This window comes from Haemaphysalis longicornis, unplaced genomic scaffold, assembly GCF_048455015.1.
Source record: "Haemaphysalis longicornis isolate Haplotype H1 unplaced genomic scaffold, Haemaphysalis longicornis Haplotype H1 scaffold_62, whole genome shotgun sequence".
NCBI lineage: Eukaryota > Metazoa > Arthropoda > Arachnida > Ixodida > Ixodidae > Haemaphysalis > Haemaphysalis longicornis.
The window spans coordinates 1,300,758-1,326,659 of record NW_027526410.1 but is presented as its reverse complement, the minus strand read 5'-3'; the positions used below and the strand labels follow the sequence as shown (position 1 = coordinate 1,326,659).

At 49.3% G+C, this 25,902-nt stretch overlaps 2 protein-coding genes across 2 annotated transcripts; both read right to left on the bottom strand.

The window, feature by feature from the left end:
* Positions 1–570: 570 nt before the first annotated feature.
* Positions 571–25,526, bottom strand: LOC144144108 (uncharacterized). Its single transcript, XM_077675500.1, has 8 exons — positions 25,100–25,526; positions 24,661–24,781; positions 19,301–19,378; positions 13,043–13,327; positions 5,061–5,153; positions 3,718–3,831; positions 2,420–2,603; positions 571–615 (listed from the first exon to the last, which is right to left on the bottom strand). Exons 2-8 carry the CDS (start codon positions 24,711–24,713, stop codon positions 571–573), a joined length of 852 nt encoding a protein of 283 aa, XP_077531626.1. The 5' UTR covers positions 24,714–24,781; positions 25,100–25,526.
* LOC144144113 (uncharacterized) lies at positions 20,591–23,464 on the bottom strand. The gene is made up of 2 exons (XM_077675503.1): positions 23,266–23,464; positions 20,591–22,668 (listed from the first exon to the last, which is right to left on the bottom strand). Exon 2 carries the CDS (start codon positions 22,662–22,664, stop codon positions 20,592–20,594), a length of 2,073 nt encoding a protein of 690 aa, XP_077531629.1. The 5' UTR covers positions 22,665–22,668; positions 23,266–23,464; the 3' UTR covers position 20,591.
* Positions 25,527–25,902: the final 376 nt, after the last annotated feature.

Below are 25,902 nucleotides of genomic sequence, written 5' to 3'. Positions count from 1 at the left end.
CATTTAAGGCTGCTAAGAAAGCATTTACATAGTGCAAAAAGTGCAAGACGATGAACCTAGAAAAAGGCGGGGACAGGACGTGTGCCCCGTCTTGCCCTTTTTCCAAGTGTGTCGTCCTTGCGCTATTTGCACAAAATGAACCCGCACAAACTTGTCCCACTGACAGTCCTTCTGGTAAGAAGGCAACCCCCCAAAAGCGATAAGGAGTGAAAATAGTTCACCTCCACACAACCAACTAACTGTGGAAAACAAAATGACTGGCTGTTAACGTCCAAGAAAGGCAGGCACCCATCCCTGGCATCACAAGTACATTTTTTTGGCCATTCGAAGAAGAAAGGCCATTCACGCACGATGGCCTTGCATCGCCATGCGCGCGCAGGCAACGGATGCAACCGTGCGTTTTAACAGAGCCTGCGCATTGCAAGCACGAACAACACTCACACGGCTCGCAATCTAGAATTTGTATTTCAAACAACAATCGCGCTACAAATCACACAAAACTAAAAATAAAGCAGCGCCACGGGCATTATCTGTGTAAAAGCGGCCCGCTGCGGTCTCCACCGCAGCTCTTCAAGACGCCAGGACCGCGTGCACTGGAACAGCCTCGGTGTTCACCTGGAAAGCGCAGGGAACAAGCTCAAAGGGGCCATGCAGACAAAATAGAGGTTTGTTTTATTCAAAGGATTTGGTGTTTCAGTGCCACTACCGATTGTTTGGCAGAAAACTATGCTTTGTTCACCGAGAAATTAAAGATTTTTAATATTTAATTCTCCCATTAAACTGTGCATCTCGGGACGTCAGCAATGACGTACCCAGAGGAAATGCTAAAGAGCTGCTGCGAACGGTACAACGTCTTGTTTGCCATGTCCTTTCACAGATGGTGCCATAATACCACTAAGAGGCTTCTGTCCACACTTGCTGTTTCCCACCAAATTGTACTTGGCTTCCTTTTGTTACGGTTGATAGTAATCGTCCATGAAAATTTTGGCATGCTCGACACACAGGGTCCCGTAAGTGGCGATGTACCATGCACCATACGCACGGGTTCTTCTACGTTTCGTGTTCGTCCGTGACTTTCCTTGTTTGTGTGTACTGCATCTCGTGCGGAACAGAGCACCTGTATGCGAGGTACGGCACACTGTGGCAACACACGCACACAGAAAAAAAGAAAGGTGTGCTTGGGCGCACTAACTTGTGTCCGTTATCAATTCAACTCAGTTTTGTGAATTCTGTCAGAGAGGCACATTAGCCCCTCAAGCTGTCGGTGCGTGCCACAAAGAAATCGACAACAGTAATGACAAATTTTGTTCTACCCCTGGCAGCGTGCGGAGTGGTAGCGCTTCAAGCTGCTACTATGCACACCTGGGTTCAAATTTCATCAGATCCCGCACGTGTTTTCTATTTACTCTTTACAATAGAGGCAGCCATTTCCGCAATCACAAGGACGGTTTGTCCAGAATGGGGAACTTCAAGCCTCAGTGTTCAGGCGAAATAGAACTAACACAGAGAGCTTGTGTAGATTAACAACAAACCTACATCTTGCCAAGAAGGCGACATCTTTTTCCAGGAGTGCCACCGATGGGGGCCTTAGACACAACAAGGTTTCGCTATTCCAGATGGCAAAGTCAAGTCGAACACTTATAAACCATTCCTTCTGTCTGCACTGTGCAAGTTGCCACAGACACGGCCACCTTGCCTTATGTGCAATCACATTCACTTTCATGCGCATGAAATAATTATGAAAGGTGAATAATTATGTATCGAGCTAGCCGTCTGAAATTCTACAAGATTTTTTGCCCCACATCTAAATAGAAGGTTGACCAAATGGGACATACCCAATATCTGTAAGCACACATGGCACATGCCCACACACAAATGACTAGCAACACTAGTCATTTGTCGCTAGCGACTAGCTAATGACTACCTAACCACTAACTAATGTTAGCAACACGGTAGCGTTTCCGTATGCAGCGCTTTCGTGGCGAACAGGTCCCTCCGAGGCACAGGCACTCAGAAAAGGCTTGGCATCGCCGCAGTTATACAGTCACCACTTTACAAAGCCACGTGAACGAGGATCACCAGCGCGATCTTTCACTGCACTATCACCTCCCCTCACACATTCGTGTTACCCGTCGGTGTTGTGAGTGATGACGAAGACGAGGGATGTTTTGGGGATCTTGACGGAAGACGAGGATCGTGTCCCGGCCTTCGTTGCTCTCTACTGTGAATTCATTGGGTTCCCTCTCCTTTTATCCTCGTAACAATCGAGACCTCAAGAATTGATGTTCAAACTTTCCGCGAACACGTACCCCAAAGAGAACCAAACCAACAAGCCGTGATGAACACAAAACAAGCGCTACAGGATCACTACCAACGTCCCTGAGGCTCAACTCCCCGCTTGAGGTGTTGGGACACTTGCCGTGACTGCAAGGCACGCACACGGCTGGGCCGCAGGTCCACGGTGCCAAGAAGAGCCATTTGCGAAAAACCATTGCGGTGGCCACGAATGGTGGTACAGCTGCTCGGGGTCCCCGGACCGGCTGCTTAGGGTCGTCGGAAATGCTGCTCGGGGTCGTCGGACCGGCTGCTTGGGGTCGCCGGACCTGCACACACAACAACAAGCTGTCATTCCTGTGCAGTAAACAGGAAAAGGCGCTAAAAAAGAGGACGAAGGTAGGCACAAAGGACAGATACAAGCGCCAACTTCCGACCCGTTCATCTTGTTTGTGTCTACCTTCATCCCTGTCTGGTGCCCTTCCCTTCTTACTGCAGAGATGAACCAACTAGCTCTACAAGTTCTGGTATACGCCTTGAGCTTCGCGATCGCTGCGCCGCCTGCCGCCGCTTCTCCGCGGCGTTGACGGGATTTGTGCTGCGTGGTTGATAGGGGCTCGTGCAGGGTTTTGGTTCTGTTTCGCTTTTTTAAAGCCGTAGCATGAACATCTGAGGAACCGGTGGTTACGGAGACACGGCTAGTAAATTCAGGTCAGTGTAACTACAATCGGCTAGATCATACGCCGGTTCCGCGACGGTGACCTGTGACACACACCTGCCACTTATACAGACCGAATATAGCACACTAAGATCGCGTCAGAAATATTTACACTCTCGTAAACACATCCCATTTGCGAACAGAGTGACTGCTCCACATAAACATGGATTTCAAACAACCGTAAATGGTAAATCTCAGTCGTGAACGTGCCGCAAAAGCATCGGCGGCACTGGGGAGCGGGGCGCGGACAGCCGCGGCTGCTTTCGAAACGGGCCGCTAGGGGGATTTCAGTGGCGCCCCTACAGGCCGCGCTCGAGGCGTATATGGTTCCCAGCCATTTGGCCTTCACACCCACATTCTTCACGCCCTGCCTCTGGCGTGGTGGGCAGGCAGAGTTCACTTCAAAGGACTGGCACAGTCCCTTGCTACGCTAGCCAAATTTGGTTGCTAGTTGACAAACATCGTTATGTTTTCATGCACAAAATTTAATGAATGTCACGTCGTTACTTGATTGGACAAAACAGAGCTTCAACTCGTTCCCCCAATATACTTCAAGTTCGCCCTTGTCAAGTTTGGTACACCAGGAAACAATGCACTATTGACCAGCTCCAGCGACTGACTGCCTTGCAGCGACACTGTGTTCCTCCTCCATGAAGTCTTGTTTTTTGTTCATTCAGTGTTTATGATTTATCCACGCCATAACCCCAAGCCTCCACAGGGCCCACCTCCATGCTGGATGTTGTCGAAGACTGCCTCGACGGTCTGGTCGCAGAACGGGGGCAGCCCCGTCTTGAACTCGTACAGGCATATTCCCAGCGCCCACCAATCCACTGGAGGACCTGCAGTCGTCGCAGTGTAGCCTTAGTGTACCCTATTGGCGCTAGAGTGCACACAGCACTGTTTTAGCACTTGCGTAGCTTGGAATTTCTCCAACAATGAGTGCTTTGTGGCAACGCCGACATTACTTCAAAACATTTTCTCCCAACCTCATTCTGTACCTTTCAAACCAAAAAAGAAAGAGTCCTTCAGCAATTCCAAGTAGTGAGAGCACTTCAAAGGGATTCACATAGCAAACTACTTAGGCATCATTCAAACTTTTGAATACCCAAACATCAGTATTGAGGAGACCATACTACGCTGTGTATGCTCGCACAATTGTTGACATTTTTTGCGTGGTCACAGAGCTTTAAAATTTTCTGGGAACCATCAACACAGATCAATAAGCAGCCCCTCGGGGGGTATATGTGGGTTGAGTTTAAAAACGTCCTCAACCAAGGGTCATACACTGCAAGTGGTGGCAAAAGCTTTGTAATGATATGTATTACTATACTCGGTGACAACTTAACGGCACCAGAAGTTGACGCTGTGCCTTATCACCGTTGCCGGATGTTTCTCCGTGCGGCGCAAGTAGGGCGTTACTGGGAATATTTTGAACATGGCGTGAGCCATTCCCGTGATTGTTTGGACTTAATATGCTTATAAACGACTCCACTGACGACAAACAAACTGCATGAGACAAGGCAGACAATTGCATGCATTCATAGCAAACCCATTTCAAAACGCGCGCGCACCGACGTCACGGGTCCGGCGCTTTGGCGGAGTGATACACTACATGAGGTGGTGCCGTTCTTGAGTTGTAACCGAGTATAGGACCCACCCCTGTGCCATACACTGAACTGTGCAACACACTGGTACAGCTCAGGTTACAGAATCTCTCGTGCATCCCTGACCATTGTAACATAAAATTACGAGGCCTAAAATGTACTTTCTATTCCGCTAATTTCTGGTTTCCTCAGTTTGAAAAATGTGTACCGTCAACACGGGCTCATGAGTCCCACTCGCACAACTGTGAAGCACTCGCCATGCAGCGGCCAAAACGTGCAAATTCTCAAGATGGAAATCTAAAGCAATCCTAAATAAAACAAGAACTAAATATTATAAACATGCTTATACATTTCAGCGCACTAGCAGCATTTACTGCTGTCAATTTCCTTCGTAGACATGGAAAAAATCTTCGCCAGTTTTCTACAAACTGACACAATCTGTTCAGCATTTCACTGCGGCCCACCATGTGGCTGTCCTAGCAGCAGCTCGGGAGCCAAGTAGTCCGGTGTACCCAGCAGGCGGGCTCCTCGCGACACTTTGGGTGTCCGCCGTCCCACTGCAAGGCGAGAAACGACAGATGTCATCGCTTTTTTGCTTCATCCCTTGCATCCTAATCAAACTGCATGACCGCTGGTGATGCAGGGAACACGTATGCACTGATTCCTGCTTTTTTTTTTACCAAGGAACAGCGAGATTTTTATTTATTTATTTAATAATACTGTCAACCCTCGCTTGAGGCTCATAACAGAGAGGGAGTACAAAAGTAAGTACAAACAGAAAAACAAAAAACAACAACGGGCACTCACAAAGCAATGCACACAGGAAAACAAAATTGGCAGTAGTGCAACCATGACCAAAATAAGCATCAATTTCTCTGTCAAAAGTTTGCACATCGGTACTATTAACAACATGGTGGGGTAAACAATTCCATTTTTCTATAGCATCCAGAAAAAATGACCACTGAAAGATGTCAGTGCGAGCGTTGAAAGGTTTTATGGGGGCATCATGATTCAATCTGGCGCTACGTTTTCCGGGAAGGCATATGTACTCGTCTTTAGGTATTTTTAATATCCCTTAGATTATACGAAATAACGTTTTAATTTAAGTTTTTGTTTCCATCTACTACAGTCGAACCCCGCTACAACGAACGCCGCTTCAACGAAATTTCCGCTTCAACGAAATATTTCCAATTCCCCGTCAGCTAGCCATAGAAGTCAATGGAACGAAGTCCTCGCCACAACGAACCATTTGTCAGGCTTGCTTTCGCTTCAACGAAATTTTCGATGATTTGGGCTGGGTTTGAACAATTATTTTACAATAAAATAAGCATAGCGCCAGCTATCTGTAACTTTTTATACATTCAGGACGCTTAGTTTCACCGAAAATGCGCGTTGCGACCACACCACTACCCAAAACAAAACAAAAAACTCATAGGCGCACGCCATTGCTTGATGGTGATAACGATGTGGCTGGCCGTCTTTACACGAGGCGCAGGCCCGCTTTGCCAAGGCGGAGCCCCAGAGCTACAGCCAATCCGTATCCAGTTGAAATTGCATGAATTTGCTCCGCTGCTGGCTGCTGGCGCGGTTCCGTCATGTATGCGTTGTGAGCAGCTGTCCTTGCCGTTTTCCTTCTACCATTCTTCATAGCCAAGAGCGAAAATCATGTTTGCGCGTTTGGTCTTGAAGCCTAGTCACCATATCTTAGTCGCGAGCGCGCGGTCATGTTAAAGGGACACTGAAGTGATATGTAAACATTGCGGGATTACTAGCGCAAATTGTAGTCCGGAGTCCCCAGGCCATGTTTCGACCACTCTAGGCGCGTTTACGCGATTTTATTTAGTAGAAAAACTAATTCGAAAATGCTGTCCTCCTTTCTTTACGCTCGCCCATTTTCTGTGGCGTTTTCGTGTGACGTCAGGAGGGGATGAGCTGCGCTACTGCACGGCTCCCCGGCCGACAGAGTCAGTCGGCCCAGCGTTTCGTCCGCCGGCAGGTCGTCGCAATCAAGGAGGTTAAAAAAAAATTGCTTGGTCGCAATTCGTTCGCTTAGTTGAAACGAAGCCAGGACACGTTTGTAAATGGAAGAATGTGCCTTTCTTTACTTGGTTTGTTTGTACTATAGTGTACTAGAATTGGGAAGTGTGTCGTGCGCGGGCGCAAAACGGGTCGCCTCAGCGATGATACCCTCCTCCCCCAACCAGCTCCCAACAGCATCCCTCTTACATGCAGTGCCATCTCGCGACGCGCGGAGCACTCACCGCTGAGGCGGCCCGCGTCACGTAGTGCGCGGTGGCAGGCCGCGGCGGGCGCATTTCGGGTGCTTCACAACGGCGCACGCAATTGGGAAGAGAGAGAGAGAGAAATAACATTAGGCTGTGTGCTTCGAGAGAAAGAAAAACCATATAAACATTGCAATTACATTACAACATTACATTAAAAGCAAACGCGCAACAAAGCACAAACAAAAATAATCAAAGAAAGGAATTTCCTTCTTAATGTTATGCTCATTTTTTTTTTCTAGGGAAATTGTAAAGTGCCAGATTGTCGTGTCGAGAGAACACACTAAAGCTAGTCGGCTGAGACTGCAAAATAATTATTCGATGTTAGGCGAAGCCAGTAGTAGCAGTAGTAATGAATTTACAGGTAGACGACTTGCATTTCGTCCTTGGTGGTTACGTCAATAGTCCGCGGGGTGCCCAGGACCCTGGGCTCAATTTTTTTGTATAGGGGGGGGGGGAGCCTCCGCTGTGCATACACTAGACACAAGTCATCAAATAATAGTAGCGGCATAAACTGTAAAAAAGCTACAAAGCATTCACCGTTTGCTTGCACCATGAGTAACTATACCAGTGTAAATAAAACTGAATGACACGCAGAAACAATCGTCTGCGGTGCGTTGACATAAGTAACTATACGGGCCAATTTCGTACATTGCTGCAAGTTCTACAAAACACGGTAAATGGAAGCAAATGTATGCGCGAATGGTGTTGCATGTTTTTTTTTTGTTCGGTTGCGGTCGCGTGCGGTAAGCATGCTGTTCACGGATATTCGACATCTTCCCCCTTTTTAGGTGATTTTATAATGCCGCTCGCGAAACGGAACGATGCTGAGCGCTCAGTTAGTTGCAGTTGGTCTCGAGTAATATCTCTCGATGAATCTCAACAGCTTCACCATTAATAGTTGTCTTCGCTCAATGAACTGCGACTCAAAGTGCAGATCGCAAACCGCACTTGCGTCGTCGAGGTCTCTGTCGGTTCTTTTTATAACTCGTGATTATGCTGCACGTTCATCGGCGTCAGCCGGAACTCGAAACAGGGATCGCGAAACATGCGGTCGTGCTTGTCCCGCCGTTCCCCTGGTTTTCGTCACCACTGCACCAGCACACGACGTGCACATTATTGGTCGTGGGTTCTCAAAAGGGGTTCAAATTTTAACCACCCTACGCACCTACAACGAAACATGCGAGCGCCACTGCAACGTATCAACAGGCCGGCCGCCGTAGCTGCTGCAGCCGCCGTAGCATCCCTCTTGCTGGTGGCGCCCCTACCGGCCCGCCGCGATTTTCATCGCGGCCATGGAGGAAAGAATACTCAGGAGAGGCCCCTAGCATCCCAATGCATTGCAAAAAGTGTGGAGGAAGTTACGTCATTTTTCTTGAGCCCATGGACAATGTTGCTTACTTGTTTACAACGGCGGTGGCCAAATCTGGGCGAATAGAAAGGACAAACTTTTAAGGCGCTTGGTATATGGCTGCCTTGCTACGCTTGCAAACCAGCGCAGTCGCTACGACAAACGTTTTTAGATTAGGCCAGTTTGAAAACTCGGCCGTCGGAGGCGGCCTTAACTCGTCTGCGTTCGTCATTCCGCGAGCCTGTTGCTATGACGACGACAAACGCTACTTTGCCAGGCTTAAGAGCTGAAAAATCGTCCTTCTATCTCAAAAACAAAGGCCGTTTTTCGATTGAAACGTTGGGTGAGGGTTAGAATGGGCAAATTGAAGGCGAAATCAACAGCTTAGAACATGACATCGCACCGAGGAATTAGCGACGAAGCTGTTTTCGCTTCGAAGCGGGAGGGCAGGGCGACGCCATGTTAGTCAAATCAAACCGGAGACAGCAAAGGATGATGGGATAGAGTGCTGGGCTCCGTGGGCTCAAGTCATGGCGGGACTCGGCTTCACAAATGTGACGTCAGGGCCTCTCCTAACCTTTTCTTTCCTCCATGATCGCGGCAGTGACCCCTCCGCTGCCATTGTTCGGCGCCGCGGACGACACACTTCCCAATTCTAATACACTATATTTGTACACTGTATCTAGCTCCAAGTCAAGTTCGCTTCACACAAGTGCTGCACAAGCGCACATGCGACGCTTCGCTGACTGGTTCGCCAGTAGGAAAATATAAGGCCTCTTGAAGGCGGGAGAAGAGTCAGCGAAGTCAATATAGGTACTAAGGAAATAAAATCAACTGATATTTTTACCGTACAGCGTAAAACTAGGGCGCGGGAAACACTTTTTTGTGCTGGGCGAACAAGCACAGCGGTCAGCAGCACGACTACGCATCTGCGAACGCTTTTCCGTCTACGAAATGCAATTGCTAGACGTGAGCTACTGTGGAAACTCGGGCGACGCTTACTGCACGATCGCAGTACAACAAATAGTCACCTAAGCTGCTTGAAATGCCAAAACTAAATAAAAGTGTAAACCGGTTATACAATATATACCTTATATTAGCAAACTCTTCGCGTCCCGCTCCGTGGCTCAGTAGTCTGGGGTGCTGGGTATGTCACCGCAAATGTTTTGCAAGTCACGAGTTCGAATCCCCGCGGGTACGTGCTTTTTTTTTTTTTTATAAGTTAACTTTTCTGTTTTCAGCCGATGTTTTCTATATTGAGTTCACCTTTTTTTGGGCCGCAACGTTCATGGCTACATGAACTAGTTCACAAAACGCGCGCAGGCTGGCACATGCATGGCGCGCTAGCGAGTTCTCGTTGGCGTGCTGTTGCCATAAGCACCGACTGCTTGCAGGCAGTGGGCACAGGCCAGAATGAACAGACCCTTGGCCTGGTGCGAACACGCTTTTTACGATACAGGCATGAGGGAGGCAAGCTCCAATTATGGGGGAAAAGCGCATGACATTTGGGCGTCTACGGGTACGCGGAGGGCGTTCATGCACTGCGTAGGTTTCGGCTAGTGAATGCTACCACTACAAGCCGTCCTAGGAGGCTTATCTTTATGCATTTTTACAGCTGACAACATGGCAGAAGCGCGGTACGATGATTACTGAGTCATTGAGACTGCCCATCCAACAACGCCACCGGTTGTGTTTTACAGAACCGAAACCGAAACCGAAACTTGTTTGGTTGCTCACCTTGGGCATCGTCCAATCACGGTGCCCGCTCCTCCTAACGTCACAGCTTTAGTTGGTGCGGCCGCCGCAAACCGCGCATGGTAGTTTTTCTTCTTTCGCGCTTTGTAAAATAATTACCGATTTGTCAATCGTAAAAACGATGAAAAGTGTGCTAATTTGAGCCAGTCTACACAGTGCAAGCAAACACGGGAGCTTGACAAATTCACTTCAGTGTCCCTTTAAATGCAAGCGCGCGCGTCTTGCCTGCCAAGGTCAGTAGCTGCCGTGCCCTGTCAGAGGATAAGATAACGGCACTGCTCCTGCCACAAGCGATAGGGGGGCTTCCCTCGGCCTAGCAGCTATCTGCAAGTAATCAGCTCGGTGGACACGCCTTGTTGTACAGCGATACGTTTTGCGCCTGCATATCTTCACCCACCCCCCCTCCGTAACGCGTTCTTTGGGTGGTGAAAAAAACATAACCATTGGTATGTTTGTTATCCGAATAAACATGAGTTATTGCGCGTCACTCCTTTTTCTAAACATTGTATTATGCTGCCAATGTTGCGGAAACGCACGGGGCTATTTTTCTGGCCTTTCCGTGGTGTGTTGGGGCAGATTTCGCCTCAACGAATTTTCGCTTCAACGAAATTTTTCGCACGTCCCGTCAATTTCGTTGTAGCGGGATTCGACTTAATTTCCAGTGGTTCTAAATTGCATGAATTGAGCATATCAGTTACTTAATCCCACCTTCTATATCTAGAGCACACAAACCGTACTGCACGCCTCTGAATACATTCTGACTTGGTGACCAAGTGTTTCTGGTGAGGGCTCCAAACCACGGAGGCGTACTCCAGTCTAGGTCTAATATATGTTTGGAGATCCACGACAAGTCACTTAATCAGCAAGTTTCCAAAGTTGCGACTACTTTCTCCCCCCTGCCTGTTACCTAACCGGTGCAGCACGAAACGAAGTGGTTTGATCTGGGTAAAATACAGTCCTAGCTATGGAGGAAAAACAAGAACATCGGAGAATGTTCATCGCAGTAAACTAGCAGCAGGTTCAATGTAGCCCGTCTAGGTGCTGAATACGGCTTATCTGTGCATGCTGCATTTTGTGCTTCCTGTACTATATGCTTCGCAGAGTTGCGCGTCTGATTTCCACAATCTGCCGCGTCGCTGGTCCCACCTTGACAGGAAAGCCCACTTGCAGTACTCTTTTTCCAGTTCTGCACAGGTCAGCAGCTGAGGGCTGTCCCACACAGTGGCCAGCCCAGCCGACAGCACCACACACGAGCTGACTTCGCCCTGTTGCTGCAACCAGAGCAGTGACTCATACATGCATGATGGGTGGCTTCCCTGCACAACTCTGGAACTCAAGATGGCAGATGGATGCACAACTATCCCCCCTTAGGGGAGCTATTCGAAGAAACTCTGCAGATGACTGCTAGCCAGAGACCTCTACACCAACCCTGCGTCACTCTGCCCTCTGGACACTTAGCGTTTAACAGGGACCCAGGTAGAGGTTTTCCCCCAAAACGCACACAAAAGTTGCCCTTCATCTTTGATTGATTGTAGGGTTTAACGCGCCGACGCAACGCAGGCGATGAGGCGCGCCGTAGTGGAGGGCTCTGGATTAATTTTGACCACCTGGGGATCTTTAACGTGCGCCGAAATCTCGTACACGCAAGCGTTTTTGCTTTTCGCCTCCATCAGAAAAGCGGCCGCCGCGGCCGGGAACCGAACCCGCGATGACCTCGTGCTCGGCAGCGCAACGCCTTAGCCACTGAGCCACTGCGACGAGTATCTTACACACCGGCCATTGGCAGAATCAACGGCACCGGTATTAACACTGCCAAACGCGTGAGAAAAAAAAGGTCAAGCAGCCACTCTCCTTTTGCTCTCTCCTACCCTTTCCCGCTCGCTAGCCTTCCTGCATGCTGCCATGTCCGCCAGCCAGCGCTGCTTCACGAAAACTATGGGAAATAGTTGACAGTTTGCCTAGCATTCCCCAGGCGGCAACCCCTACGCCTTCTTGTTTTTCTTCATGCCTGTCTCTTGGTCAGCTGCTGATAAAACCAGCCGCACAACCGCGGACACAAAACCACTTATGCTGCCCCAGGATGATGCGGCTTTTGCACACTTACCTGCTCGGACTGCAGTACCCCCTGTTCTATATTAAAAGTGCAATTGCTACCATTACCGGTACAGCGGATGCAAACCACTTCACCGGGAAGCAAACCGTGTAAAGCTGCAAGGGTACGCAAGCTGCTGGCCGCAGGCTGAGCGTCTAAGGCGTTCGTTTAGCATTAGCATTAAAAATGCTGTAGCATCCACAATAACCTCTTATGTTTGCTTTTGTCTACCCGACAATAAGTATACTCTGACCACTATTTCAGTTCGGCCTCTGTCAGTAATTCTTTGAAAAATGCTGCAGGTATAAAACGAGAGACAGGTGTAGCAAGATCTCCACTGGCTCCGGAACTAGCACCCCGCCACGGCTAACATGTGAATGAAACAGCTCTTGATCGTTGCCGCTATGCGGCGTGTGCTGGCTGACGTCCCACCTTATGTCACTGCTCGCAAGTTGAAAGCGCTACCCCCATGTCTACTGTGCATGTCTGTCGCCTCTTTGAATATCAAGAGCTGTTTCATTCACATGTTAGCTGTGGGCTGAGCACGGAGGGCTGAGCCGTGCCCAGCCCTCCATGCTTCGTCCCTCTGGGCTCTAGAAAGAGTGGCGCGACCGGAGCGGCAGCGACGCCAATTCTCCTTTTCTTCGCTGACGTTGCGTTCTCCCTCCTGCAAGAACAGGTTTCCTCTTCATTTCAGGCCACTGAGGTTGTCCTCAGATGGGTCACATTACACGAACCCTAAGGAAGGAATTCCAACCCACAACCTGCAGCAGCCACCCGGGGAGCATATTTCTACTTCCACACTCTCAAGCCCTTTCTAGGCAGGTAGAGGGTGGGAGAAGCTGTACATTTCGTCAACATATCAAGCAAATTAACAAGCCTTTGCACCTGGAAAGTAGCAAGCCAGTGATTGGAGTTAGTATTCTGAAGCCCTGGCTGTGCATTTTAGGGGACGTCGTGGCTTACCTGGGAGAAGGGGCCAACTCGAAGGCCACTGTCAAGGGGTAGGGTCGGAGGGGAAGGTGGAGCAGTGGTGTCAGAGGGGGAGTAGTGGCACTCCCGGCCCGCATAGTAGAGGAGGGAGTGGCCACACTCGGGCGCCTGGTGCCAAGCTGCTGCACAGGGCAGCAGGCCACCAGGTAGCTGCCCAGGGCACCAAAGCACCAGGTGGCCAGGACTGGGCCGCTCCCCCTTGTTCTCCTCCCCAGAGCGTAGGGCCCCCACCACTGTTCCACAAGCCAGAGAGCACGCCTGCGGTGGAAGGGCATCGCGAGTGTTAGTTGTTGACTGTGCCTTGTGATGTGTTCCAAGGGAGAATTTAGAGCCCTGCTTCTGCTACAAAGGCGGAAGACCAGTGAAGCCCTGTTGGTGGACATGGAATTTTTATGGTGACTGAATATTCATCAAAAAAGATGCACCTACTAGCTTCTTTAAAATTATATCTAAATTATTGCTCATACAATTTGTTTCGGATGGTTTTGATAAAACAAGAACTACAGACACGAATTCTGTAACATTCACAACTACAGTGTGCACTAATACTGCCACAAGCACACAAAACTTGGCGTAATGACAGAGGCATGTAGGTGGCCAATCCCAGTGCGACTTTTTCCAAGCTACCTACATTACGTTGAGAGCTACAGAGCGAGCACAATGCCATTCCTTGTCAATGCGACACAGCAGACAAAAACGAAAGCAGAAACTAGTCCAAGACAGCTTCACTGCAAAATCTGCCTGAACCTACATGACAGCGTATTGCATCAGAACTCGCAGCAGACAGTGTCAGCTGAATCGACAAATGTACAGGTGTCGCCATAAGTACCCAGAACAAGGATTGGTGAATATCGCAAAATATTTGTCCTACAGGCTTGATGACAGCCATTACTGGTTTACAGGAAGCTTTTTCTATTAGTGAGGACTCCTTTATTAAATGCACACCAATGCAGCCAGGGAATTTCCAGTAGAAGAAATGACACTGTGTTCCTGCTACTCCTGACGACACCTGCACAGCATGACGCATTATCCCTCTTATGGGAGAGATCACACGTCTCCAAAATGGCCACTAAACAGACATCAACTCTTTCTCTGCATTCCGTGATCTCGTCAATTCCTTTGAAGCAGTAATTGCTTCAGAGCCCAATGTTGCGTCAGATCAGCTCCCCCTCCACTTCGTATTTACCCCACCCCTACCCTCTTAGTACAACCCTGCCAGAAAGAGGTAAACGGGGCGCTCATGATAACATGGCCACATATGCAAGCTGCACCCAGTCTGACCAGGGCTGCCCCGGTTCAGATAACAATACCATTATGATCACAAACTTAGCATTTCTTCTTGGAGGTTAGCGCGAGACCTTAATGCAAGCAGCTCGCTTTTTTAGTTTGCAGTGCAAGTTAGGTTAGGTTAGTGCGCGAGTCAGTGTGAGCAGCGGATCTTCGTGCGAGCCTGGTGTCTCGGGTGGAGGATTACATTACGATGACCAAGTCACGAGCAAAGAAGACAGCGCCACTCGATGATGCTGACGAAGACTGGGTCGCACGTACAGGGTGTAAGGCGGGGGTCCTCTTGCAGGCCACACCCTTCAGTACCCGAAAGGAAGCCGACGAGGCCCAGAGCTGTCGACACAAAGGTGACAAGTGTCTGCCCAAGAGCTACCGACCCATTACTGTCACCTCGGCCCTGTACAGACTCCTGGGACACATCTTGTGTGCACGTGTGATGGCCTGGACGAAAAAAGGCCAAGTGCTGGGAGAACTTCAGAATGGTTTTCGACCAGGGTGGTGCTTAGAGCAGTGGTTCTCAAATGGGGTTCCGCGGACCCCAGGGGGGTCCGCGGAACCCCATTTCAGGGGTCCGCGAAGCTTCCCTCAAAACTTTTCCCCTGCCATTTTTTTCTCGATTTTGCCAGCATTTTCTTGCAATGCAAAAAGGTTGCTCCGCCGCATTACTTGTACGTTGAGCTTCTCCGCGTAGCACATATTTTGACATCTGATTTGTGCACAATACGCCAGCTATGAGAAGACAAAAAAAAAACAGACACACAAACAGCAGCATATGGGTGTCTAGAAGACTTATAGCTTCCAGTACAACTTGTTTCACAATATAGACCCGATCAACTTGCGCTCTATCGTGGGGTCCAACATCCATACCGCAAGCCCGAAAGGGTCCCCGGGGCAGTCATGGCTGAGAACCACTGGCTTAGAGGACAACTCATTCGTAGTAACGCAAGCAATGGAGATTGCTGCGAAAGAAAAATGCACCCTCCTACTTGCTTTTCTGGACATCACCCAAGCATATGGCTCTGTGGAGCACCCCAAACTGTGGGAGACCCTCAGGGATCTTGGCCTGCCTGACGAGCTCTTGCGGCTGCTGATCAGATTCTACACTGGCATGGAGGTGACGATCCACTGGGGGGACTCACGCACAGGACCAGCAGAGGTGTCTCGAGGGCTGCGCCAAGGATGCCCACTATCTCCGCTCCTGTTCATGCTGTTCCTGGCCGGAATAGGGACACGCCTCACGAACAGTGGGCTGGGGTTGACCTGAGTTACATGGAAGGTGGACAGCAGCGCGTTCGCAAGTTGCCTGCCCTGTTCTACACCGACAACATCGTTTTGCTGGCAGGGAACACTCAGGAGCTGCAGACCGCGCTTGAAATTGTGTCCAGCGAGGGCACGTTGCTGGGGCTCCGCTTCAGCGCCAGAAAGTCCACCACCATGTCGTGTCACCCAACTGAGGACACCGAGAGCCCACCCTTGCGTTTACAGGGTGACCCAATCCAGGGGACCACCCCGTATAAATACTTCGGTGTGACACTCTCAAATGCACCCCACTACAGCGTGGCCTACGAGGAGGACCTTCGGGCGATGGCAGCTGCTCGGCAGGCCTTCCTCGGGTCACGCGCCCTATGGGCCTTCAACCGCTTCGAGGTGTCCCGGGTACTGTGGAAGGCAGTGGCGGTCCCCGCGCTCACGTTTAACGCCGTCCTCTGCTTGTCGTCGTCCACCCGCCACGCACTGGAAACAAGGCAGCGAGAGGCTGGGCGGAACACGTTGGGTCTGCACGGCTTCGTGCCGAATGAGGCGGTGCAGGGGGACATGGGGTGGTCCTCCTTTGAAGCACGCGAGGCAGTGGCCAAGCTGGCTTTCAAGAAGTGGCTCAGCCAGATTCCCGATGGACAATGGGCATGCAAGGTGTTCAAGTGTATCACCTACTGATGTCTGTGAACCAATTGGGTGGCACGCACCAAAGGCCTCGGAGAGCGGTACGGCATGCCTCACCGAGCCCCCACGACACGACCGGCGACAAAAGGTGCGGGACCAGGTGGCGACCGCCGAACTCGAGAGGTGGAGGAAAGCGACACAGGAGAAGCTGGCGCTGATCATCTACAGCGTCAACAAGATGGGCTTCAAGAGGAGCCTATCAATGACAACGCCCGAAAAAGCGGGCACCTCTGAGAGGCTCGCAGCAGGGTGCTTGGCACTCACGTACTGCGCGCCAAGTTTACGGAGGGCCTCGACAACACCTGCAGCAGCTGCAACCAGGCCGAGGAGACATTGCGCCACGTCATTTCGGAGTGCTCCGAACTGAATCCTCCGGCCGTGGTGGCAATAACCCAAGACCCGGACGTTTCCGCCTTCTTTAGCAGTAGTATTATCTCTATGTTCCTTAGTGACGGTGCGGATGTGCAGGTGGCACTACAGGACCCGCTCGCGATGGCGCTGGGCTTCCACGGACTGAAACGACAGCCTCACTGGCAAGGGCGTCCGCAGAACTTTTTGCAAGGGGCATCCATTAGCGCGAGGGGGGGGGGGAAGGGAGGGGGGGAGGGGGGAGGGGGGGGGGGGGGTACGGTTGGATAGCATCAAAAAGGCGCTATTTGTGGTTACAAAAAGTACAAACAAACTACAGTGAATTAGAACCAGACTTGGAGGATATACATTGGATTTTATTACCGAACAAAGAAATAAAGTTAATAAAGAAAATTTGAAAAGTTACTGTCACTTTGTAAAGAGTGGTCAGTCTCGCTGCATGAGGGTTCTCGACTCACGCCAACTGATCACCAGCACACAGTACAATACATTCACATACATAGAACTGCACTCCGTCATCAATCTTCCTTGAATAGCAGCTGCAGACGCCTCAGGTTTTTCTGGGTAAATTGCAAGATGACATGTGTGATCAAGTCTGTTGAAATGGCTCACGCAATAAAGATACTACTCTCCTCCCTGGCTTTCAATGCAGTACAGGCGTACAAGCGTTTTGAGGGGCTGATTTATAGGTTTTGTTTCGGTGCATGGGTGGTGCCAACATTTCGCAATTTCGAAGGAAAGGGTGTACAAGGTGATCGGACAGCACGGGAGGATGCTACACTCTCTCTACTAGGTGTAGCGGGGAAGATTTTTTGCTAGATATAGCTGCAACTTTGTCTGAAAACTGAAGTTCTTGCGGTAAGACTGCATAAATTTAGAGTTTAGGAAAAATGAAACAAAAAAAAACGTCATACCTTTCAGAATTGTTCACTATCTTCAATAGCCAGCACAGGTAGTCTGTTTCATTGCCGTCACATGACCGGCAATGTTAGTGTCTAAAGTGCAATGTTGACCGCAGTCCTGAAGGGCGTTCCATACGGATACACAGGACCTGAGTGTGCTAATCATTTTAGTAGCGTGGATTGTTGCACTAGTTAGTTCACGTACATAATTAAAAAAAACTTTTCGCTATAGGACAGGACAAAGGAGGGAACGTCTGTGTCGTTCTCTCCTCTCTTCTGTCCTTCAGGGCAAAGGTATTTTAATTATGGGCCAGCCAAGCTGTGCAGCTTTTTTATAGTGCATAAAAATATCCAAATTTCCAAGGGGGGGCAGTTGCCCCCCCTTGCCCCCCCTTCTGGACACCCATGGCCGTCGAAGCCACAAAAAAGAAAACTAGAGCACTGGTGGCGAAAAAGCATTATGGAAGGTTTCAGAGGAAGTGGAGGGCAGTGCTAGATGTGTTTAAGAGAACTGACGCCAGATACGGTTTTTCCGCAGATCACCCGTTAAACAAGGGAATGGCAACAGTCATGTAACTTCAAACAATCAAGACATTAAAGCAAGCACATGGAGCAGGGTCAACTCCCTCTTACATCACAGAATCTCGTGTGTGTGATCGATGGCTGCCAACCAACACCGCCGCCAAGAAATGTGACCGTGCAACTGTAGTGAAGCCTCCAGTCCCGTCCGATCATGTCTCTTGAATACGAAAGAGCGTCTAACACACTGGTAACTACGCTTTTAGTGCTCGCCGGCAATACGTCGCTCCTGTGTAGTGGGAAATTTCAAAATGCTTCAGAATTTTTGTATCTTTCCGGTTAAAAAAAAAAACTTCGTTCATTGCTGTAATTGGGCTGAGTGAGTACACAAGGGCTAGTAGTACTTCCAAAGTAAGCAAAGTGGCATTTCGTCTTCAGGGCCTCTTGAAAGAATGAACACCACATGCAAACCAAGAGCTGCCCCTACTAGGAAAACACCTTCTGGAGGAATACCAGGGGAGGCTGAAAAGCAGCTAACAACCACGTGCACCCACGCAGCAGTGCGATTGCCCCTTTGAGCAGCACTTATTTTCCCACCCAGGTCATTGTGTGCAGTCTCTGACAAGCTCTGCTCACATCGGGTGTCTACTCAAGCCACGATTCATGGTGCCATTTGAGTACCAAAAGCAACAACACTTGGCATAACATTGTGGTCAGCTGAAGTTGCCAGTGCCTTTTTTTGTGCAGAAGCACTACTAGAATGTTTTTTATAATTTGAGAAACGAGTACAAGAAAATAGCGCATAAACAACGAAACACAAGGAAGAGAGAATGAACTATTCTTCTAAAATGTACCAACCAGCTTTATCTTCAGCTTTGGCAGTACTAACACCCACATTCAAACATTAATGACAAGACATGCCAGTGCTGCCAAACAAAAGTTGAACCAATCTTCAGGCATGATGCGAGGGAAAGAGTAATGGTCAAGTTGAATCAATCTCCACTAAACTTAGCACTGAACTTCAACTGTTCCAATGAGTTTTGCTGGCTATTTCTTTTACTCAGCTAGCGAGAGAGGGAAAGAAACTACAGCAACCTGCAATTCCAGCATAACAATATCTGCCACGTGGTACATAGTGCACCAGCTTTCAGGCATGCCCGAAATCCCTCTAAATTCATGGCTCCCGCTACGAACAGAAGGTGTCCGTACTTACAAGCAGTACTTGTGAGCAGACCACCAGGTGGCTTTCCGAATGGTGTCCAGGGGGCTTCCCAGCTGCACATGCCTCCTCCTGCATAGAGGGTTCAATATTACGCATGCCGGTCGTATGCCTGATTTCAGCATCGGGGGATACAAAACAGGCGGAATAGCACATTCCCACAGGTTAGTGGCTACGCCTTACACTCTGTTCCTTGTAACAGGGGTGGTGCTTGTATGAATACTGCTCCTGTTTTGCACAAGCTGGTGACTGCTTGCCATTACTAGGCAACACTACTTGCGCAACGCTTCCAAAACAAACAAACAAAAAAAAAACACAATCCGCTTAGCTTGCTCTATAATTCATTCAGGAATATAATTCACCATCAGGAATATAATTGAAACTCGCTACTGCAGCTGACGATAAGTTCTTTCACGTGTTGCATTAAAGGAGTACTGACACGAAATTTCAAAGCTGAGATAACTATGTAAAACGTTTCCTTTTTATCAGGAGATATCTCCCAGCAAGTTTCAACAGCAACCGTTCAGCGAAACATACTTAAATTCCATTTTAATCTTCGCCCGCACGAGAAAGCCCAGAGCGGGCCGACGTGACATCATCTGCTACGTGCCCCAAACTGCCGACGTCGGGGCTCCCGTGACGAAGCCGACGCGCTGGCTGTGGTTGGCGCGCGCTGCTCGGGCGTGTGTACACGTCATGGTTTTGGGACTGACGTCATGCTGCTCGGGCCTGTGGGGAGGGCGAAGACCTCGGCCGGTCTGGGCGCGCGCGTGCGCTCGCTCGCGCGCGCTTCCAGAGAGGCAGCGATACGGCAAGAATGGTGACGTCATGTTATACATGCTGTCATGGCGGCCGCTCGGCGTTTTTCAGTCGAAACCGAAACTGGCACGAATAAACGACGCCGTAAATGAATGTTTACGCTGCGCTCGACCGTCTAATCTGTCATTCTATGATTAGTGGGCTGGTAGGCACGCATAGCAGCGAAAAAAACGTAACATAAAAATTTCGTGTCAGTAGGGGAGAGTCGGGAGGAATGGGACACTTTTCACAAATGCATTTTTAGTTTTGTTTATTTTGAACGCAAAAAGATGGTTGATGGATTATAGTACAAGTCGGAACAAGATGCGCAAATTCTGAGAAACACGGGCTACTGCCACTTCTAGCGCCACTGCAAAAAAATAATTTCTAACAGCTAAAGTCTGTCCCATTCCACCCGTCCCTTCGGGTGGAGTGGGACATCCTTTGGGAGGAATGGGACGCCAGTAAAGTATCGGTCCCAACGTCTTCAGCGGACATTAAAAGCCGATAGTTCCACATCAAACTTGAAGCAAGCTTGCAGGCGCTTCGTTCCCCCAATAGTTTTTGGCCCTGGCAGCTTCATCACAATATCCGTCATTGGCACAGTCCCTATATCTTTCTGCGGAGGAAAGTAAAACTTTGAGCTCTCTTCTTTCTTTCGGAGGAACTGGACAATGACGTCAATATTGTCACTACTTTCGACTCTACCCGTGTAATAAACGTCAGATTTTTTCTTACCAAATCTGACGAAGACAAAATCGCCTTTTTTCACTTGAAAAGTTTCGTTTGGGCAATCGGCCTCAGAAATGTCCCGCCTCTCATTATCGGAACCCGACATGTCACTGTCTGAATCATCAAATGCAATGGCAACAGTGTCGTCTTCACTTGAGGAACTGAACTCCTTCTGAAGTCGCCGTTTCTTTTTTGGGCGGGTAGTGGCGACAGTCTTAGCTGTGATAAGCGCTCTTTTTTTCAGACTCTGTCGTGCCAGCCTCTCTGCAGCTTCTTGTTCAATCGCATGCTTCTCGGGTGTATCCGTAAGGACTTTTGTCCTACCTTTCTTCCTTCCTTTTTGCCCTGTCTTACGCGGTGCAGCCTTAGGGTAGGGCCTTAGGTCACTTGGAACAATCCGGCTGGGAGATGCAGTTGACGTCGAGGCTGCGTTGCCGACAGTAGGTGGGAAGACATCTGTAGAGACGTTGCGAGCTCCATGGCCGTTTGTCTCAAAGTTCAAATCACTTTCCAGTCGGCTTGCGCTGTCCGTTTTCTCGGTGATGGTGGCCGTCTGTCGTGACACCTCTCCGCTTACGGACGTTTCGGGTCTGTCAGTGACTGATGACATCATGTAGTCATCCGAAGTGAAGGGCTCGCTATTGAAAGGCCAAATTCCAGTTTTCTGAAAGCCCGAGATTATGTTCTTTTGTGTCACCGTTAATACGTAGGCGGATCCAACTAGTTGTGCAACATTGTGGATGGAGATGGTCTTCCCGGGGTTATTTATGAGCCAATCATTGCAAGCAGCGTTGTACCGAGATTTAAATGGTCCGTACACGGACACATCCAGTGGCTGCAGGCGGTGGCTACAGTGTGGGGGAAAGGTCAGAAGAATGACTCCGCTCTCTTTGGCCTTGTTGATGGTGTTGATGCTCACATGGCTTTCGTGATTGTCGAGAATTAAGAGAATTGGTTCCTCCTTCGAGCACTTCGTATGTCTCACAGTGTGTTCTAATGCCAACAAAAACAGTTCGCTGGACATCCATCCCGACTTGCTTGCCAAACCGAGGCTTCCTGCCGGGGCGCCTTTCAGAAAAAAATCTTTAAACCTCACGCGTGGAAAAATGAACACTGGTGGCAGGGCGTTTCCGATGGCATTAACAGTGCACAAAACAGTCACCAGTTCGCCGCGTTCTGCGGATGTGACCTGACCGATTTGCTTTTCTCCACGTGCTGCTACTACCTTTGGTGGGTTGTGTGCAGTTGTGAAGCCCGTTTCATCACAATTGTAGATGCGGTCCGGAGTTAGCTTGTATCGGTCGTAGACACTTTTCAGGTTTGAAAGGAAAGCATCGACGTTGTTCTTATTGAAGCTTGTTGCCCGACCCAGACTGGTCGCTTCTGGCGATCGAAGCGATAGCTCGGGATGGCGGTCCATAAAGCCCATAAACCAGTCTCTTCCAGCTACCTTGTTCTGTTCCCATGACGCCGGGCACTTCCGGTTTAAGGCTGTTGCAAACTCGTACGCCAGTGAACGGACTTGCATTCTCGTAAGCCCATAGTGCATTTTACTTGCTTTCAGCAAATATTCTTTCAAGAGTACTTCATCTTCTGTTGTGAAGACCATTCCGCAGACCAAATTGGACTTGAACATGATGCCACCTGTGTCACCGCATTCTCTGTACTTCTTCACTGCTCGGCCAAGCGATGATTTTGATATTTCAAAAGATTCTGCTACGTCTCTTATACTTTTCTTTTCATCGCACACCAATCTCACAGCATCCAGGATCAAATTGTTCGATGTTTGAGCTCTGTCGGGATGCTTCCTCTTGTAAACCCGCGGCATCTTCCTGAAAATGAAAATGAATCAAAAATTGGCAAATGTAAATATTCACGCACACCAAGCACGCTTAACGTCCTTGCATGCACGTAACAGCACTCCTATTGCTTCATACTATTCACGTGCGTATTCCGGGCTTCTCGCAAATGTGTTCAGTAATCACACCTTTTTAGTGGAGAAACATTGCATTTTATGATGCCCCGTTGGTTTAGCGCGTCTTAACGTCAACTGTCGCAGAAACAGCCTGTATGTGATTTAACATCACGGCACCAAGCATTTGTACACTTTAAATAACAAATAAACAAATAACTGCTTTCGGAACTAAAGCGGCACAGCATTGGAGCTTATTCGCTAGACACAGCACCAGCCGTATGGTGGGGAGGAATGGGACACTGTCCCATTCCACCCGCGACTCAAATGTCCCATTCCTCCCCAGGTGGTGTGCCCAACGAAAAATACATTCAATGGCGAAAATTCTCTTGTTAGGGCTAAACTTGTTATTGCACGATGTACGACCCTAACGCCTGTTTTCGAAGAAAAATTGGTATCAGCATAGGCAGGGCAGTTTAAAATTGAGAGAGGTGTAATTGAGTAAGCGGATACTTACTTTTGACACGTGAAAAACGAGAGTTGTAGTCAGAGAAAGCTCCATCCGCTGAAGACGGCCACCATTACAGCCAGGCTATCGGTATGCTAGCGCCATCTCGTGAGCAGCCGATGAACGTGTTTGAACTAACTCCTGGAGAGATAAACGAGCTGTCCCATTCCTCCAACCGTCCCAAACCTCCCGACTCTCCCCTACTCCTTTAAAACGGGCACATGAAGAATTTTAGCTAAGGTTTTTATCTCCGCTCAAAGTGAAGGCGCCCTTAAGAACTACTTTTCGGCACGGACGCATTAAGGAAAGCTTGGCTCCGAGCGCTGCCTGCAGGTGCAAGGCGGTCGGCCACGACGTCACCTTGATAGAGCGACACTATTGGCTGGAAGGGGGTGGTGGAAGTGGGGGATTGGGCTACGCCCCTTTTTTCTTGACTTGTATCCGAGTATAGTGGTGCACGGCTGGAGAAGCAGCAGAGCTGGTGGCCCCTCTCCCATTGTCGGAGGCCCGGCTGTTGCACCTGGGACGAATTTCTGAACTTTTCGCTCAAAGTTCTCTATTACGGGCAGGCTTGGATCGTTTCATCTGCACGCTGTCACATCTTTCCCAAAGTGATACCTAGCTCATAAGAACTGGTTTGATGCTACCTTGTGGCTGACAATGCATGGCCACATTAGTCTGCGTCGGCCCTCCTCGCCTTACTAGCCATCGAAGCTTCAGTGTTTGCACTCGTCGTTGAAAGTGCTAAGGCAGAGGGCAGCACAAGCAAAACATTTTGGCGTGACCTGCTAGAAGCGCAAATTACATCATCACTGTTGTGCGATTACACCGTTCCTCGCCACCACTGCAGAATCTGAAGCCGCGGTGGTAAGCCAGGACAAGAAAGGTCAATGCAGGCCTACTGATCAAGCTACATGCGCACGCCTTCTCACGGCAGACGTGGTCCCGGCACTCTGAGCCATCATTCACACAGCCGTCACCTTCTCCGTCACGGCACCGTCGCATCAAAAAACCGTGACGGGGGCGTAACGGAGCAGCGTTCGTACTGGAGCTCTGTCAGAGTACAGGGTCGTTTGTCTAGTGATCAGTTTAGCCTAGAATTGAGCCTGCTTAATCTGAAAAGTAAAGAAAATCCTTCCGGCGCTACCAGCATCAGATACACGTTGCCGGTAACAGCAGCTATGTACGAACATCAGCTATCATAGAAGGCTTGGAAGCTTCATACGGTGGCCAGCAAACAGGCTGCCCAACTAGTACTCAGCAATGACACACGCCCGCGCGTCTGTTTTTCATATTGTTTCCGCCATTAAGGCGCGCTTTTAACGAAGCTGTAAATTGTTCAGGCAGACACTTTGTCGAGCAGACATGGTAAAATAAGCGCTAATGTAGCGAGAACATACTTACGAAAGGGAGCTGTCACAGCCGCCGCTGGACGAGCCGAATGACAGCTTAGGCATGGGTCTGGTCCTCCCGTCTTGCTTCGCGGCACCGCTGACGTGGAAGCCTGCATCAGCAGGCTCGAAGACTGCGAGACAATGCAAAACTGTGTAAAAAAAAAAATTCACACATTACCAGACGTTGCAAGCAAATTTCAACTGGGGAATACGCGCTAACAGCTTCCTTGCTCACATGGCAGGCACCTCAACAAGAACCATAGCCTCCTTTATACTTTCTGTATAAAGGAGGCTATGCAAGAACACAGAAAACGAAGAGTGCGAGTCAAGCCTAATTCTAAAGACGGCAGCGCAAGCGGACCGTTCCGTTGTTGAATAAAAAACAACCTCGACATCACAACTAGCCAACCTATCACAACGAACGGGACATCGGGCGGCGCGGGACTCACCCCGGTTTGACAGAGACTCCACAGCAAGCAACTCGGCCTACGCAGGCTACGCATGTAACCGTGATACAACCGTGTTGAGGGTCGTAATGAGAGGCAGTAGCGACCACCTTCAGCAGGACAGAATCGATGGAATCTTCCAGCACGAGAAATCGTAGAACGCGACGCTCGTGCACTGCTCGTGCACCTCAAAGCTGCCGGGCTGCCGCTGGCCAATCACAATGCCGACAATGCGCCGGGTGGTGGTCATTCCATAGATACAAAACAAAAGCGCATTAACTTCTCCGCAGAACTATTTTTATGGTTTTGTGGGCGATAAATTTGTGACAGCGCATAATAATACCTATGACAACCCATGCGCATGGTACAGTAAGCAAATTGTTTCGGTTTCGGTTCTGAGCCGGCAAGTTGTTCTTCGGCGTCTCTTGCAGACTAATACATTACCATCTCGCGCCAAGCTGAATTTAATTTATCCTACTGTGTTCCCCTCACCCAATTGCCCTGCATGTGGTGCACAAGACACCATCACTCATTTCATATGGAAGTGTCCCTAAGACACCCCAGTAACCCAGGATCTTCAAAAATAGCTTTTTTTTTTAAGTCTCTCCTTTCGCGTGTTCAGATGCGCTTATGTCTGATCTTCTGCAATAACATAATCCATACGTATTCTTGTTAGGAGATATTTATTATTCTAAAGCAGGGCAGGTTTCACGTGCCAGCTAGGTTTCATTTATTTCAGGTGTCTGACAAAACTGACAATCATGTGCAACTTGCGCTCTACCCTAATGCACTGTTTCGCGGGAACC

Excerpts from the sequence above, each read along its gene's own strand:
- LOC144144113 (XM_077675503.1), bottom strand. The coding sequence starts at position 22,664 with ATGCCGCGGGTTTACAAGAGGAAGCATCCCGACAGAGCTCAAACATCG.
- LOC144144108 (XM_077675500.1), bottom strand. The coding sequence starts at position 24,713 with ATGCCTAAGCTGTCATTCGGCTCGTCCAGCGGCGGCTGTGACAGCTCC. Across the intron at positions 3,832-5,060 it reads GCTGCTAGGACAGCCACATG|GTCCTCCAGTGGATTGGTGG; the intron begins GTGGGCCGCAGT and ends CGACGACTGCAG. Across the intron at positions 2,604-3,717 it reads CGACAACATCCAGCATGGAG|GTCCGGCGACCCCAAGCAGC; the intron begins GTGGGCCCTGTG and ends TTGTGTGTGCAG.